The 18,384-nt window shown below is 37.4% G+C and overlaps 1 protein-coding gene across 1 annotated transcript in view; it reads left to right on the top strand.

Annotated features, from left to right (window-relative positions):
- LOC106857029 (uncharacterized) overlaps nt 1-18,384 on the top strand; it is a 182,873-nt gene that overhangs the window by 102,628 nt on the left and 61,861 nt on the right. Inside the window, exon 5 of the mRNA XM_088171887.1 lies at nt 336-452. Within this exon, the coding sequence (XP_088028013.1) occupies nt 336-452 (117 nt within the window). The remainder of the gene's footprint in view (nt 1-335; nt 453-18,384) is intronic.

The raw sequence follows: 18,384 nt of genomic DNA, 5'->3' as shown, positions 1-18,384 counted from the left end.
TGATGTAATCTTATCAGTCACACATAGGACTTAATGGCCCATTAACGGAATATATCTTCTGGAGGAAGGATGGGTTGTGAATAGATAACGATGATCATCCCCCCATCTTATCAGATGGCACATCAGCAGAGGATATCTCCCACAGAGATAAGGATCACCACCCCTCCCACATTTCAACAGATGGTGATAGAATACACATTTTTGTATTGTAACCCAGGTCACCTGTGAAGTGTTGTCAGTGTGCCACACCTTTTGTTCTTTTCTAAAAAGCCATAGGATAATAGCAAGTTGGCAGTGGATAATTTTCTAATTATGTGACTTGCTCCCCATTTCAGAGGCTCACTGGCACTTTCAGAGTAACAAGGGGATTATGAATGATGCTGATCTTTCTCCACAAAATGACACCTTTAAAGGCCTGCTAGGAAGTTGCAGTCAAAACCACATGCATTCAGGTAAGGATCTTATGTAACTTTTATTTATAAAACCCTATAGAATGAATGTTATATGGAACACTATATGTTAGGGTGAGTTCTGTAGTTGTATACTGGGAGTGACATTGTTCATTTCTATGTCTGAGAATTCTTAACATATATACCCTCCTATCCCAGGTAAGCACACAGAAGTCACACCTTTTTACAGGTGGGAAGTTAAGCCATTACCTCGAGCCCCTTAGGAAGTCTTAAGATTCAAGACACTTCTGTCTCCCATCTCATGCTCTAAATTACAGAACCATCTTTCCTCCCTCATTTTTTGTAGCTGTCAAAGTCATCCGCAAAAACAATGTATTAGATTTCTCAGTGAAATAGATTTCATAGATATGCAGTAAAGGACATTTAGCAGTCTTTCTACAGTTACACCCAATTATTCAGGCTCTTGAATATGCACTGCAGAAGTGCTTAGCTTTGTAAATTAGTACAGCTAAATGCTTTACTTTTTGTTGTTTGATTAATTTGTATTGTTGTAGCATTGATGTTTTCGTTGTTCTACATAAAATAATTGAATAATGAAACCTTAAAATTCTTGTACATGTGGTGCTTGTAAATTTACACCTAAAGCCCCTTGAATATAATGTTCCCAAGCCACATAAAGAGGAGCAACCCACACATGCCACTGCAAACATCATTCTATTGTAGTGTTTATCACAATAAAATAGTGTTTTCTTCACTGAGCCATGTGTTCAGAGCAAGATGCTGGAGACCCTGGGGCTGTATGTGATCAAAAGCTTCACACAATCTAACTGGGTCAATGAGTTTTTCCAGGCAATTTAGACAGTTTTCTGTGTGTAGACAAAATCCCTGGATTTCTCCTTAGTATTTATCCTTCCTTCCTTCCTTCCTTCCTTCCTTCCTTCCTTCCTTCCTTCCTTCCTTCCTTCCTTCCTTCCTTCCTTCCTTCCTTCCTTCCTTCCTTCCTTCCTTCCTTCCTTCCTTCCTTCCTTCCTTCCTTCCTTCCTTCCTTCCTTCCTTCCTTCCTTCCTTCCTTCCTTCCTTCCTTCCTTCCTTCCTTCCTTCCTTCCTTCCTTCCTTCCTTCCTTCCTTCCTTCCTTCCTTCCTTCCTTCCTTCTCTTAAGGCTGAATCACACATACTCAATGCAGGCTATGCAGAATGGTTGCCAGCCCTGTCTGCAAACAGCATAGCAAAAGTTTTTCCAGTTGATGAAGACAAGCTGCTACAATTAAGCCTCACAGAATGACAGACACTGCTGAAATGAATTTCATTTCTTCAGCTCTTTCTTCTAGAAGTTCACAGCTCTCATTAATCCCCCTTTATGCTTCTGAAATGTAGTTTGAATTTAGAACTTTCTAATGTTACACTTTTCCATGTTCCTGTGTTCCAGTAGTTTTTGGGGGTTATTTAAGTACATAAACCTGGCCAGAATTTTTTTTAAGTACTTGGCATTTTGGTACAGAACTATTAAATGTAATGAAGTTTGAAGTACAGTTTGGAAGGCATACCATGCTTGCAGGCCTGATTTGTACAGTGCATCAATAATTTGTGTATCTCAAGTGAAGCAGTACTATGTGTAGAGGTTTTGTGGGACATGGGGATATATCATACCATATTTCCCATCCTACCTGAATAGGAGTTTTTTTTTTAGTTTCTATGTTTAGGTTGCAAAGTTCCTGAGCCTGAGTTCAAGCCAGACTCAGGATTTAGTATCATCTATACAACTGAAAAGAAACAAATAGGGATTCATTTGTTGGTAGTGGAGAAATCTGATTAGTCTTAGAGCCAATGCCTGTATGGTTCATATGAGAAAAGGGGAAACAGTTAAATTCTTTATGGTATCCATGAAAACTGAAGGTGGGTTGCTAGAGGCTAAACTTCTATTCTTAATTTTGTCACTATTATATTGCAGATTAAATTAGAGGAATAACTTAAGGTGTAATAGTGATCACTGAAATTACTAAATGGACTATTTTAAAATTTTTATTTATAGTTCCAAATACAATCAGATAACAAGTGTTTGGGGACTAATGTTCATTCATTTGATATGTCCGTGTGCTGATAGATGATGATGCATTTAATGAAAGATGGCAACATTCTGACAGTTGAAATGTTTCTGAGGAAAGGGACAGGTTAAGGTTTGCTCTTGTGACTTGAATACTGTCATTCTTGCATGTTGAGCTATTTAATTTGGAAGCACTGTGTTCTTCGAATGAGATAAGGATTTAGTATGCTGTGCATCTTCTCTTAATACATCTGCTGTCTGTACAAAGCGAGGTGGAAAAAAGCAACAAATAAACCCAAAGAAATTGTATCAGTAGGGCTTAGTTTTACATCCCATTTAGTGCAAAGACAAAGCAAATCAGCCCATAACATAAATAACCAAAAAGAATATGAATGGATCTAGAGAAATGGCCTATCTAAAGCACTAAGTGGGGTACAAATATGAATTTCACTAGTTTCATAGGAGGATGCTAGAAACAGTCCTTTCCCAAGGTAAAACGAAGTTATTAGGTATATTTCCCATTAATATGTGGTATCCATAACTGAGAACCCAAGTATTGGAAAGCTAGATAATGGTGATAGTTTAGATCACTATTCTGCATTGTAAATAGTACATACTAAGGTCATTATTTATTCACTTTTATCACCCTTCTCTGTGGTCCAACTCTTCCTTGAAGATCCTTTGGAAAGGAAAAATATAGTACTTTCTTTTATCTTGAGTCATTTGGCTGCAGTCAGTTTTAACAAAAAGTAAAATAATAATAAAAATATAATGTATTCTCAGCAGAATCTGAAGACTGTAACAGGGAATTCACTGCATGCCATGCAGAACCTAAAGCAGCTTTCCATGGTTCCACCCAACACTTAGAGCATATCCAGCTCAATGGATCTTACAGTGCTCAAGGTATAATCCAGGCATTTCATCCACAGCTTCTGGAAGGAGCCACTCTGTGAGATGTACTCACAGATGAGCAGCCACACTGGCAGAATGTGTGCTGGGAAGTGCCACCATTGGTTTGTGGAAGGTTTTGAAGATGACCTTTTCAACAGGCAAATTCCTCCCTTCTCATGTCCCCTCAGTGCTGTGTTTTCAGCTAACTCAGGTTTGGTTTTCTCTCTTGCAGGTTTGGCCCAGCCTTCTTGGCTTTCAGAGCCATTCAGTTCTGTAAATGTGACTTGCTAAATTATGCCAAGACAAATACCAGCAGAACTGTATCCATGCAAGGAAATTGCACCAGTGTAACTATAAACTGAGATAGTTAAATCAGCACTGTGTGTAGGCATAAGTACTTTGCTGGATTTTAGTCAAAACACTTTAAAAGTAATGTTAAATTTTGGTTTTGTGCCAGCTGTGGGCCAAACTGAACTACCTGTATTCATATTCTATGCTTAGCTATTAGTACACTTCAGTACATTCAAAATTTAAGACAAGACAAAGTCCCACTGAAGTAACTTAAAACTTAAGGATATGCATCTGCTGAACTTCTTTCCTGACTCAGGAGGGACTTAAGCATGTGCTTAGACTTAAATGCTAACATTTTCTGCTGAATAAGTACCTTTATTTTTTAAAATGGAAATCAAGAAATTCTAATTTTGAATTTAATAGGAAAATTCCTAGATTCATTCAGCCAAAGATAATTGCTGTTTGGAGAGCTTTACATGCTCACAGTAAGAAAAGTAGGTTTATTCAAGGAAAAAAATACCTCTTAAAATTAGTACAACCTACAACGCAATATTATTTTTATTAACACGTATGCTGTAATGCTGAAAGCTGTTATATGTTTGACTCAACCCAATAATCACACAATGTAAATGATACTCAAACAAGAGCTTGAATTAATCTTTGCATTGCAAAGATAAATTAAGCAGAAGGTTATTTTGTACCATTCTTCAGGGCAAAACATATCATTTTCTCTAAGCCTCTTTGCCTTGCCAGAGTACTTTAAAATAGTTTTGAATTTTCTTTTTTGAGGAGCAAGGCAGTAAATTACTCCCCAGGGCATGATAGGTAGTAGAAATTCTGCCAGTAGCTGGGCCACAAGCCCTCCCAGGATTATCCATTTCATCAATTCCACTGGAGGAGAGTTTCAGATTCTTACACTCACATGAGTGGGCAAACAGATTACTGGTTCTCTCCCAAATGTGAGAGATTTCCATCCAGTGGCACACCCTCAGGAATATTCCTTCTTCTTCTCATGTTTTTGTTTGAATGATTCTGTTTGAGATGATAATTAAGCCTATAGAATCTGTTTTATGACATACCATTAAATACTTTTTATTCTTTCCATATGATGCACTGATATCTTTTCTGTGCAAAAAGGGTATCCAACAGTCTTCAGAAGAAAGGGCTTTATGAAATCAGCTTCTTATCAAATCATTAGATTTCATGGTCCAATCTCTTTGGTAGGCTCTTGGGAGTAATATTTGTGTGGTACCAAAGGAATTCACGTTACTGTGTTTTCATCTGTGTAGTCTGGATGCCTCAAAACTCGCTTTTTGGGAGTGCTGGAATTCAATTCATGCTGCAGTATGTGCTTACACAGATCTCTGTGAGATTTTCCCCTTTCTATACAAAAGGAAAAACAACTTTTCTTTGCAATTTTTATTTTTCCTTTCCCACAGCTCTGTTCTTCACTGGAAACATGATAACATATTTAAGCAATGAACAACATGGCATTTTAACATTAATCCTTAATGTTATTGAAATGTTTAAACCCGCATATTTTTCACTGTCTCGTACACCATTCTAATTCCTTTTACTCTGTTAAATTCAGACGTAATTTAGGGTGGAAAAATACATTTTAGAATTACACCTGCAGCATGTAGTATTAGTATGACTTTTTCATGGCATGACAGTGATGTTTCTACAATCTATACATATTGATTTAGGCTGATAATAAACAATTTGATTAGGCTCTATCTATAGGCTGTCATTTCAATCACTGTCACTGTTCCAATAGAGTGGAAGGCAGATAGCAGACACATATGGCAAGATTTCTCAAAATAAAAACTCTGGCCTGATTAGAGCCCTAGGTTCAGTGAATTGGACAAGACAGCTCAGCTGCCAGGTTATTAACTCCCTCAGAAAATACTCTGCCTTTTCCCCGGGGCCAGCCTGAATATTCTGATCTGGATCGATAAGCAATCTCCGGTGTGTACAAAATGCCAGCTAGAATCATTTGTCTCAGTGCAGTCTCCTTACAAAGGATAAAACACCTGCAGTATATGGCCTTCTCTCCCTCCTCCCCCACCTCCCCCTTTTTAACTAATGACCCACAAAGAAGGAAGAAGTAACTGAATCTGTTCCATCATCAGGAAGGCTCTCTCAGGTTTGTTTTAATGATCACAATGGCTACCTTTCAATCTTACAAAAATTATATCAGTCATGGTTTCCCTGTGGCATGTTTATGTAAGTAATGTGAACCACAATGTAATGACAAGTGTACAGATGTCATTGTAAGAGGGCCCTTGGCAAGAAGATATCTCAGAATGTCAGAATTTTAATAAACCGTGGACTGCTGGTAGGGTTCTCTTTGGTATTTGTAATGTGTGCTGTGATCTGTTGCTTGGGCCTAAGATTTTTTGAGTGTTTAGCAACAAAGGATATTTTACAATTGATTAGAACAGAATCATTCTTTTCCAGAGTGGTGGTGTTCTCCCAATCCATTACATATCTGTGGTTTTGTTTGTAGCAGTGCTGGATTGTAGCCATATAGCTTGTACTTTCTTTAGATGCCAAAAAGGAGTTTTTATCTCAGAGAATTCAGAACTGTTTGAAGCTTTTGGATGTTTTTTCCATATGTTGACCTATTAATAAGCCTCCCTTGACTCAAATAAAATTCAAATATCTGCAAAGTAGGAGAAAATCTGCAAGCCTCCAAGTTTCTCTCCTTCATTTCTTATTTATTACACCTGGAGTCACAGGGAACCTCCTATTGCCTAACAAGTCTGGAGCTTCACGTAGCATGTTCTTCTGTAGCAACGTGTCCTATGTTACCAAGAAATAAAAGCTGAATATCCTCAGCAATCTACACAGAATTTTCTGAGCAAGCTGTGACACTGCATACCTCCTTTCTGAGTATGGATTAAGAATCTTTCAAGAATAGAGGCCAGTTTTGACTTATTTTTCAAGGCTTTAGAACTAGCTCCTCATCCAGCTGTTAATGGCAGCATCGTTCTGACCTCAGTTTAGGTGACTGTTCACAACCCTGTGCCTATAGAAAACTTACTTTGACTTAATGTAAACTGAAGATCCATGCCTAGTTAAATTTTTTAATTTTTTTAATGTCATGTTTGCTTATGAAAAAGCATTTTTTTTGGTACAGCCATTACCTGGAAAAGGAAGGTTTGCGTTTTAGTCTCTGTCCTTCTTTGCTGCATGAGGTGCCTTGCCCTCATAATGTCAAGAAATTAGAATATTGCCTTCCAGACAGCTCCCTTCATATTTGCTATCCAAAACTTCAGGAACTAAAGATGCTTTTAAAAAAGAACAATGTAAGGAACAACTTTAGTGAATTGATTTCTCAATGTAGAAAACACATTTCCTATCAAGACACTTATTAGAATGTTTATCTCAGAGAAAATGCACACAGTTTATATGAAAAGCTGATGTTATGTTAATTCCCATTATTATATACAGATGATATTGGGGAAGATGGAACAAAGTGCCTTTAAACCAAGGCTGATGACATTTTTTTTTCTTGTTTGCTACAGTTTTATTGTAGTGAAATATGTTCATTTTAGCAGTGGAAAACTGCCCTAAATAGACAGCATAAGAGCAATAAGATGTCACATTGCAGAGCACAATTTAAAAATGATGTGCTCTAGAAGTAAGGCTTTTAGACATTTTGGTTTATGTATTAAAACTTCCCACAAATTTGATTGAGAATGAGCCTTTGATGGATATTTGCTGCAGTTATGCTGCATTAGACTCGATTTATCCACCACCTCTCATTGTTGCTATTGATTGATTTTTAAATTAGATGAAGGCAATCAGTAAATACCACCCAATCAAGTCCTAAAAACATACAGGAGATTAGACAATTTAGGGTAATCAATGAAAATATTCTGTGATTTGCTACTACTCAATTTTGACCATAAATTACGACCATAACTTGCAAGTTAGTAAGCCATAAAACAAGTGGATGTGACAAGAAAAACTACAAGAAATGAATTAAGGAGATGAAGAGGAAGCACTAGTGTTATCATTTAATGAGACAAAATTACTCTTTATACATATCTGGCATTTCTACTTGAGTCTTGCCAACAGTATTGGAGTACAAGAGCACTAACACTTCTCTTATTTTTCTAGGGTTTTGGTTTTGTGTGGTATTTTGCCATATAAAAACTCTTCTTTTGTGCAACAAATCAGTTCTAACAATATCTACCTAATTTTGTTGCAGCAAATACATTAATGTAATTTTAGGTTTAAAGCCTGCTGCTTGCTCAAACCCCTCACTTTCATCTCAGGCACTTGCAAAGACTAATTTTAAAGTCACACCTCTACGTGGTGTTATATTCTACAAACTTCAATATGTAGCAAAAATTTAATGATATGTTAGACCAACACTTTGAAGAAGCTGTGCTAATACACTTGGTGTGTGATACATGTCACCCATTTTCTATATTCTCACAACAGTCTCACTAGGAACGAATTCACATATCTTGAAAAAATCTATTTTAAAGCTTATTCACTAGTTGTAAATAGGTGTCCACGTCTTCTACTTATGTAGTTCAGGATCTATTTGTAATTTCTAGGCAGTATCTATGCAGTTCTAGGCTGAAAAGCTGCTTACAAATATATAAGCAACTATTAACAGCTATAGGCTACATTGGTGTGAATTGGTGAAATAAAACAAAAATTTATCGTAAATCTGCTCTCTTATAAAAGTAGTACAGATGTGTCACTGCTGAGCAGGATGGACAAATCTTCCTGGTTAATGCCTCTGTGATCCTCTTTAGAATAAGCAACATTTGGAAAAGGAGACCAGTATAATTTTTGGGAGTGTTGATCATTGAAAAGGAAGAAATTAAGATACTTTTGACAAGAGGAAAATTCATGTGCTTTTTCTGTATTAACCAGAAATCTGTGAGACCTGAAAACTGCACAGGACACCTTGAGTGGTGATGAGATTGTAACAGAGGACAGAAGGAAAGAACACTCTCACTGCACTCACACCCACTAAAATGCAAAAGTGACTTTGTAGAGCTTGATGGCAGAGCAACTCCTTTGAGAGCAGATAAATGCAAAACGCACAGGTGGAATAAATATTGGAAATATTTGGAGTTATATCTAGCACGATTGAATTAATTCCCAGTAAAGACAGATTTCATGTTGCAGCAGAGAAAGCAAAACCCCCAGAGTCAGAAGAAAGTATTAGTGGTGTTGCCAAAAGATTAGTCAGCAAACACTAACTCTGTATCAGCAGGTGGACTCTGTGTGGGATAATCCAGAATTAGAACTTTGCAAGGATTTCATGCTGAAATTCCAAATTCTTGCTGTAGTAGACAAATGTCTGGCACTAGGAACTATCAAAAAAAGAGTAGTTGTTCTTAGCTAGTTCTTTTTTTAAAAGACATTTTCTTTAGCATAGGTTTTTAGAATCAGGATTTAATTTCTGTGCAGGTCTGTGGAATAGTATAACAGAACAAGTCCATGTAAGTGCTGGGCCCCTTACAAAAACATGTTTCTATCTGTTAAAAACACTCCCCACCTGAATTCTGAATTTACTATTAGAAAATGTCCAAGTCTGGTCCTTCACATTTTCTGTGTTGTTAAGTACATCTGTCTAAGGCAATCCAGTTTGAAGGACTATGTGGATCCCTAATAGAATACAAAAACTATCCCAGCTTACTAAATATTCTTTTTAAAAATATCATTGTAATGGACTTTAACTTCTGCATTTTATGAGCTTCCACATGTTCATAAGATTTTAAGAAAGAGGTAAATTCAGTGCTGATAGTAAATTTGGTACTGGAGGAAGCTTCTGTGTCTTTCATCATTGACATAATTTCTAACACGCATGGACAATAAGACTGGAAGACACATAGTCTCAAAAATAATATTCCTCCCTCTGCAGGTAACATTCTTTCTGAAATCTGAGATTTCAGTTTAATTTGAAATCTCCTTTGAAAATACTTTCCCAGCTTATTTCTAAAAGATTCTGCATGTGATTGAACCTGTGGTAGAAATTTGCAAGATACACAGTTAAATTGTGAAAGCAGGAAATGAAACAGCTCAGAATCTGAACGAACTCTGGAGCATTTGCATTCCCATATTTAAATATTTGCCTGATTTACACGTGAGCTATAACTTTTCACTCATTGGAATTTTTTGCATTCTCTGTAAGTAATAGTACTAAGACAAATCAATGTTAGATTATTGCAATATATGATTGTATCATGTTCAATCTCACGTTTGTGTGAGTTAAAAAACATACAAGCCCCCAGTAATCTCTAGTAAAGGAGGACAAGAGAGGGAGAGAAAAAAGAAAACCCCTGACTTAAAACAAAGACAGGGACCTTCTTGCAGTTCCTGATGGACTGATGCAATACAGTGAAGCTGGTGTATTCAATATAACTTTTAGAATAATTGCCTGAGAGGTAACCAGAAGAAGTACATTTTACTTTATCATGGTACATAAATAAAAGGGCAGACTAATTAATCATATAGCTTACTAAAAGTGCTTTTTATTTTGCCATTTAGTATGCCAGAAAGATCATTTTCTTTAATGTATATACCCAGTATTAACATGATTTAATCCATCATGTTCTGTATTATGAAATTACTTTGTTTTACTCCCTGATCCAGCTGAAGATCATTAACCCACACTATTTTCTAAGTCATACATCATCTGAGTGTATTACCTCATATAGCAAAAAAGCTACTTCCCTCGGTTATACACTCCAACTAAGAAATCATTTTTTCTGGATGTTGCTGACAAGAGGAGCTGTTTTCATTAGAAAGCAGATGGTTCACCATTTCGATTCTGTTTTACCTTCACATTTGCTCCAGCTCAGAGTTCTTTGCTGCCAGTTACCTCATTACCTCTCACAACATCCATGTCCTGTATCCCTGACCCATCCATAAAATGTGCTAAACAAGCAAGTGCTTTGCCTTCCCCAACACCTTTTTTCACTCCGCGTCCTCACCTGTTGTAAGTCAGGCTTCAAAAAGCAGCGAAAGTGAATCCAATCATCAGAACAGCAGGTTAAACTCCCACAGTTGTGCAGGTGTTGGTTAGCTGAGAGTGCCAAAGGTGTAATTGACACATTCAGATTTTGAGCATGGACGTGAAGTCTCACTGCTGATGAATTTGCCTCACAGCACTATAAGGCAGAACCTGGTCTTCTTTCATTTCGTGTAGTTTGCAGTTTTGATATTTATGATAGTGGTATTTTCACTGCTGTATTCTCTGAGTCTGTAGGATGCATGTTTTACTTGGGCTGCCCTGGGTGCCTCGTGTCAATAAATAGTGGTCTGCAGTGTAAATGAAAGGTGTGGATAACAGAGTAATGGATTTTTTGATTCAGAATGAAGACTGAATAGTTCCTGGAGATATGTCTTGGTATTTTTAGAATAATAAAGTATAAATTATGTTTTAAAATAGAACACTTCAAGTAACAGAAGTATTACTTGTTAAGTTTTAGACTGGTTTTAGTTATCTCCAAGCATTTTCCTTGAGAAGTAGAATTTCATTCCAGTTAGGCAAGGAGACCAAATGCATTAATTGCTTAATCAGAAAGCCACTTACTGGAGATTAAATCCTTAGAGATAAACCCATCAGTACATACCTTCAGTTCCTCTACACTGTGTTTTGGTTTTGATCAGTCTAAGGATAATAAGGATAATAATAAGGATAATAAGTCATTCATTTGATCATTCTGAGGATAATACTCAAATAATGTAGTTATAAATTCTACCTTCTTTGTGTAGTTTTTTCTGGTTTCTACAATAGCCATCACCAACTCTATTTTTATTTTAGCTTCATGAAGTTTTCAGGGGGAGGGTTTCATTTTTTTTTTTTTTGCACATACTTCATGACTCATGTCAAATTTACCTTTTATTATTACCTCTTACACTTGCCATGTGTAAAGATGTTATCTCTTTTGTGCACACTGAAAGCTAATACAGAGCTTGACAGGAATAAGAGGGTATTGGGAGGGGTATTTGATTTTGTTAATTTGAAGGACAACATGTTCAGTAATCTTAAAGTGCATCATAGGTGGAATTGATTTAAAACAATGATCTTTGTAGAGCTTTCACTGAAATTGAAGGCAGAATAAAGGCCTGTAGTGAATGTGTTGACAAAATTCAAGGAAAAGATCATAGATTTGGAATTGTTCCAAACATATATGAACATCAAGGACAATGTTTAGTTATACTTTAATAAACCACTCTACAAAGTGTTCTGAATGAGCTAGGGGGAAAGCATAAATCTACAATATTAAACAAAGCCAAAGCTGAAGGTCAGCCTGCACTTAATAACCATGCTCATTTAGAGTATTTTTATGATGACACAATATTTAAGCTACTGAACTTGGCACCACAAATAGCCGTGCATGTTGTACAGAGTGAAGAATGTGCAATTGGTTAAGCTTGATTTCTACCTGTCTGTTTAACATCCACGGATTCTGGATTCTACTCTCTGTTGAATGGAGCCTCAGCATGAGGCTGGTTTATGCACCCTGAATAAATCTCACAGCCATAATTCAGCTGCAAATAAAATAGAGCAGAAATAGGAGGTGCAGGTGTTTCTGCTTTCACATCTTGAGCCAGAAACTGAAAAAGGTAAGGCACAGAGATGGATTCTCTTCTGCAGGAGGAATTGGGTGCAGCTGCCACTGGGGCTTTAAAGGCAATGCCTGCACACAGTGAAGTCTTTGTGGATTTTAGCTCCTCTCATTGGTGTGGACAAGATTGCCAAAGTGATGAGAAAAGAGAAGACTGCAAGGGCTTCTGGAGGGACTGGATTATCCCACACTGAAGTATGTGCAGTGTCAGACTTTACTCAATAAAGAGAGAAAATATAGACTTTTTGGTTTATGCTTCTGAGTGCTCCCCAGAATGGTATTTAGCATTGATGTCACCCAAGCCAATTTTTTCTGCTCAAGAAAACATTTGAAACTATCAAATTCTCTTGATGAAAGTAATTATCAAAACTAAAAAAGGATATAACAACAAAAAAGGAATACTGTGAACTGTTGGTATGAAACTTTGTTTTCAGTATAAATAAGTTAGTGGGTTTTCCTTTAACAGTTGTGAACTTACTTAATATACACAAAAGTTTTGGGGGTTTTTTCCTAGCCTTTATTTTGTCCCTATCTGAATGCTGACAGTATAATCACAAAACGTTATAAAGTATCATACCCTGGTAAAATAATTCCAAACAAAACAAATGAGAAGACATGGGGGAATTATAGCATAGGATCTTGACAAGCCAAAATAGAAAACTGAAAAGTACACCAGGTGTCATTGTAGGATTTGTGTGTGAGTGACTGTATAGAGTGCACTGACACTCCTGATCTTCAAATAAATTACATGGAGAAACTCCACCTGGTATCCTATGGGAATAAGTCAAGTACACTCTTCAAAATTGTATCAAAAGTAATTAAAAATGTAAACTGTTAAAATATTATAGAATAGCAATTTATCTCTAAAAATGTCATTTGCATTTTTTAACACTGTTTAACTTCCATGCTTGTTTTGCTGTTTTCAAATAACAAATTGACCATTTCAAATTCATAATGAGGTATGAAATAAATGAGAGGGTACTGAGGGTGAGTCATTCATTAATCATAAGCAAAACAGGGACAAAATCAAGGACACAGAAGCACAAACTGTAAAAGTAATAGGTTGCATAATCTTTGTATTTAATATTAACTACATTATGTTTTTCACATGAGTTCTGAGAAGTTGGGGTTTTTATGTTTACATGAAACTAATCCAAGGTAAATTTTATTTCTCAATATTGTTTTATCCTGGAGGTTGCCCTCTTTTGAATAAAGTAAAAGACAATGAATTCTAGCTTATTACATTGTTATGGAGATTTAATAGAAGGGTCAGCAGGAACACTGAAGCCTACTGCAACTTTTAATTTAAGATATTCCTCTTTTGCCTAGAATGTACCAAACCTTTCTTGTTTGTCATGGCAGATCTCCCATTAAGGACATAAATTCACCCAGAATTAGTTGTTTTGGCCAAAATAAGTTATTCTTCATATTCATCTGTCAGAGAAGGACATAACAAGAACTATTATTCAAACCATTCTGTGTCTTTATCCTTTAAGAGTTCAATCCACAGTGATTACACAATGTGCAGCAAGGTTGTTTACAGTTTGCAGGTGATGCATTCAAATAGTAGGTGTAGCTCAAATAGACATAATAAAAATCATTTGTTACCCCATGTTGGATTTCAACAAAATCCACAATAAATCAGGCTGTAATAAGGTAAGGTGAAGTGGTGGCACAGCAAGGAGTCAGCTCACTTCAGAATCACTGAACAGATGCACTTCTCTGTTCCATAGCCATTCATTTGGATGGAGCTAGGATTGATGTTTCTCTTTGTTGTTATTTTGGAGTTTACTGGACAGAGGAGGAGAGCAGAACTCTGCAGATTGCAACTCTTGCTGTTGGACCCGTTGTGTTTTGTGGCCCCAGTGTGGCAGCCATGGCCAGCCCCGTGAGCTGTGTCTGTGTGTCTGGAGCTGTGTCTGTGTGTCTGGAGCTGTGTCTGTGTGGAGCAGGAGTGATGGGGGTGACCAGCATTCCTGGGAGCCGTTTGCTGGAATCCCAGACAGCTCCCAGCCCTCCCAGCACGGGTCACACCAGGGGCTGGTGCTCCATACCAGTTATCCTTCTGCACACAAAAAATGGAGATACTGAGCAGGTCATGGCTCACTTACAGGGAGCAGTGCTGCATGTCCAGGCACATGAACTTGTTGGAGTCACTGGAGCCAGGCTGCAGGGGCACAGATGAGCCCTCTGTGAGCTCAGGTTGTTGCCTGTGTTTGCACCAGAGCCTGGGCCCCTTCCTGGCTCCTGCAGTCCAGTGGGCTCATGCTGCAGCCCTGGAGCAGCTGCACTTGAGCTGCTCATCAGTGCCCTGTGGTTGTCCCCACTGTCACAGCCTGTGTCCTGCACCCTTTGGCGAGGAGCAGCCCCCTGTGAGCTGCTGCAGCCCTGGGTGGAAGGGCTGTGACCTCCATGGCTGGGGGCAGCTGCTCTGTGTCCCGGGCTCTGGCTCACAGCAGCCTCTGCTCACACTGCTGCTCAGCTGTAATTAATGCAGCCTGTTTCGGTGCACAGCAATGTCTGACTAAGCAGCTGCCTGCATTTAGACTGTAAAACAGGAATTCATACAGCAGTGGTTAATATTTAGATAAAAATCATGATTCTGCAATATTTCGATTCATAATTTTTGCAGCATGAAGCAAAGTTCTGTCTGCAAATCTATATTCAGAGGGAAAAATGTTTCTGTTGGTTAAAAGTTCATATTCTACCAGCTCTGTTTCTTTTCCATAAGTCTGGATGAAGAAAATATCTTAATTCCTAAAAATTCTATTTAACTGATTTCCTACCTTCTCTGCTCCTACATATCTACATTTTACAAATTATATTGGTGCTACTTTCACACCGTGCTTAAGGTATTTCTTCCTTATATGAGAAGCTATATATAAGCTGCAAGGTGTTAAAGCCAGCAATTGTTAGTGATGTTCTTTTTTCTAAAGAAATATAAAGGGCATGATCAATGAATAGACTGATATACTATCAAAACTGAGGAATTTGACCAGATCTCTGAAGAATCATACATTCCACTAAGGCCTGTGTAAGTGGGGAGATCCTCATAATATATTTACCTTCATTGTAGGTGCAGGTGGTTTAAGTGTGGTGCTCTGGTTTAGATTCCAGAGCAAATAGGTAACCTATGATATTATCATTCCCAGGAACATCTTGCCAAGCAGTGCCTTTCTCAAGCAATATGGGTAAAGGGTTCACTCTGTCCCCCGTGGTCTTCTGCTTGAATGCTTTTCTCAAGCTCCAGATCAATCTTTAACTCCTCACTTTGAAATTAAGATGAAATACCATGGAGAAGAAAGGGAACATAAACACCTCCAAAATTCTAGGAAATAGATTTTCTCACTCTTCCCTCTCCTAAGCAAGACACTTAAAATGATGAAGCCAATGAAGTATTTTCTTTGCTGGATCAGGTATTTCTAAATTTTTGGAACCAATCTCGATTTTTTTCAGAAGAATTTTTTTTTTCAAGAAATCCTCTAATTTTATTACAGAGTCTTCAACTCAGTTCCAGAAACATTTTACTATGGGCCTGAGAAGTCTGTCAAAGCAGAACATTTTTTTAAAATACCAGTACCATCAGAGGAATGTTCCTTTTAAGGTACCCTGCCCTGCTCTTTGCATGATGTCTTCCACAGTTAAACCCTCTGAGTCTGAATTTGGCTTCATCTGTACCTCAAACAATCCAGGTGTGCAGAACTTCTGTAATTCTGCTGCCAGAGGCTGTTCCTGCAGCAGAGATGGCGGGTAACTTTATATCCAAAAGTTAAAAGGTGGAAAGGGTTTGGCTTTTAGAGGGACTTGAACTTATTTACATCTCCAGAATATTTGAAATTGTTGTTGAAATACCTGCCAGTGTGATCATGAAATGTCAAAGTTGAAGGAATGCATTTTAAGCAAATGCTCTCTCCCCGGTTAATGATTAACACTGTGAGAATTCAGCTTGGTATTTACTGTATCATGACACAAGTAAATTGAACTCCAAGCAATAATTATCTATTTGTTTTTAAAGTATGCAATGCCAAATTATTAACTTTTGTGGTAGAAGGGCAGTAAAAACATGGGTCAGGCAGTACCCATGGAGTCTTGTGAGACTCATTTGTTCACACCCACTGTAGTATATAAAAAACAAAGTTCTTATAGAAGGCTTCCTGTTTCCAATTCAGTATCTAAATCGTTATGTACATTTAAAAAAACCAAACATCTCTTTCTTCATTATTGTATTAACAAATGATCCTTGCATTCTCTGTCTATATCTATCTATCTATCTATCTGTTTCTCACTCTTCATCATAGCAAACTGCACCTTCTGTTCCCTGCATGTTTCAATGGACCAATCAATTCATCTTTTTTCCTGCCAGATTTTGGTACAGCCACAAACATGTCAGCTCTGTGCCTATTACAAAATCAAACTTTCAAACTTCTTAATTCTCTAGGAAGGGGGTTTTACTTCACAAGAAAAGTGCTTGTTTTTATTGAAATGTAAATATTACCTTTCAGGAAAGATATTGCCTGGAATATTCTGCCAGAAACGTGAATGCTTCAGAAAATTACAAACAACCAAAATTTTGAGAATTTAGGTTAGAAGAAAAATACTTGGACATTATCAACTATCTCATTTTTAAGGCTGCATCTAGACCTCCTAGTCTGCAATGACTTTAAGGTTCTAATTCCATTTTGCAATTCCCAATTTTTCTCATGGTAAGCTAGCACTGTTGAAAGGCTCAAAGGTGCTTCACCTAATTTTCCTTGTATCTCCAGACAGTACATGGCCAAGTTATTTAGATACAAATAAGCCTTGAGAATATCACCAAATCCATTCTAATTTCATTCATGCCTTGGAGATAATAATTTAAAGAGCTAGTCACTGCTTGCAATTAAGCATGGAGAAAATAGATCCATCCCATAATTTATGTCTGCAAAGGTTGGGCTGGATTTGTAATTAATGTTTGCTCCTTTTAATGAAATACTCCAAAGGTCTGCACTTCTGTCATTCATGGAGGTAATTTTTCAATTGATTAGTAAAATAATACTTGAAAAGTAAATGCACCTGCTTTAGCACAGAAATGTCTTAGTCAAGTAGAGACAATGATTGGAGTGCTAAAAAAATATCATTTCAATACAGTAGAGACTGGAGTTTTACTCCTCCAGAATTCAGAACTCCCACTAAAGAGAAAAAAAAGAAAAGGTAATTAAACCTCCAACAACTTCCTCAGCATGCTTTCATCCAGTTTAATTCCTTGGTGGTTTTCAGCATAGCTAAATACTTTTAGGAGCACACGCCTGGACTGCAAGTGAAATATAAATATGCCTGGAAAGCATATGTTACAGCAAGACATAATTTCTGTGTTTGTGTATCGTAGTATTTTTGGGGGGCACAATCAAATAATTTCATTTTACAAATTTGTTTTCATTTTGGATAAACACTTAAAATTTGACAACTCATTTGTATTCTATTCCTATTTCCTTTTCAGGATTAAGCATCTCCAAACTTGCAAAGTGGCAAGACTTAGAGTTAGGTTCCTGTGACCACTGGTTTAAAATGGCTGGTGATGTCCTTTCTATAAAACCCTTGCCATCAAAGCAAACGAAATAAAATAACGAGCCACCTCTGCCTGTTTTCATTAAATTGATAAGTGTTTTCTTTGAATTAATCACTCCAAAAAGCATGTTTGATGACTTCTGCTGCTTTGTTAATTTAGTCATTTTGACCCAAAAGTGTACTGTTCCTGTACTCCAGAGATCTCCCGTTTTGTTGGAGTGGGAATTGACTGTAAGTTGACCAGACAGGATGCAGAGCAGAAGCCACAGTCTATGCCAGATTTCTTGAGGGCCACAAACATGGTGATCCAAGAGGTTTTGGACCCTGTGTCATCTGGGACAAGGATTTTACTTTCAGCGAAGGAAGCAAGAGAAGGGAACACGTGTGGTGAAAGAGGCTCTTATGCAGTGCTCAGCCTAATGGAGCAGAGTAATCCAGGCAGTGGAGCAAGGGGATGAGAGTCATCAGGACATTTCACTTTAAAGATAAAAGTTTATAGTTTTAATGCTGCAGTTTTAAGTGCTTGAGTCATCTGAAGGATCCAGCTCTTATTAAAGCTTGAGCAAAGCAGCACCTAAGGACTTTTCAAAACCTGCA

Source organism: Sturnus vulgaris, chromosome 12 (genome assembly GCF_052056855.1).
Source record: "Sturnus vulgaris isolate bStuVul1 chromosome 12, bStuVul1.hap1, whole genome shotgun sequence".
NCBI lineage: Eukaryota > Metazoa > Chordata > Aves > Passeriformes > Sturnidae > Sturnus > Sturnus vulgaris.
Note: the sequence above shows the minus strand (reverse complement) of the source record. Positions and strands in the feature narration are given on the sequence as shown.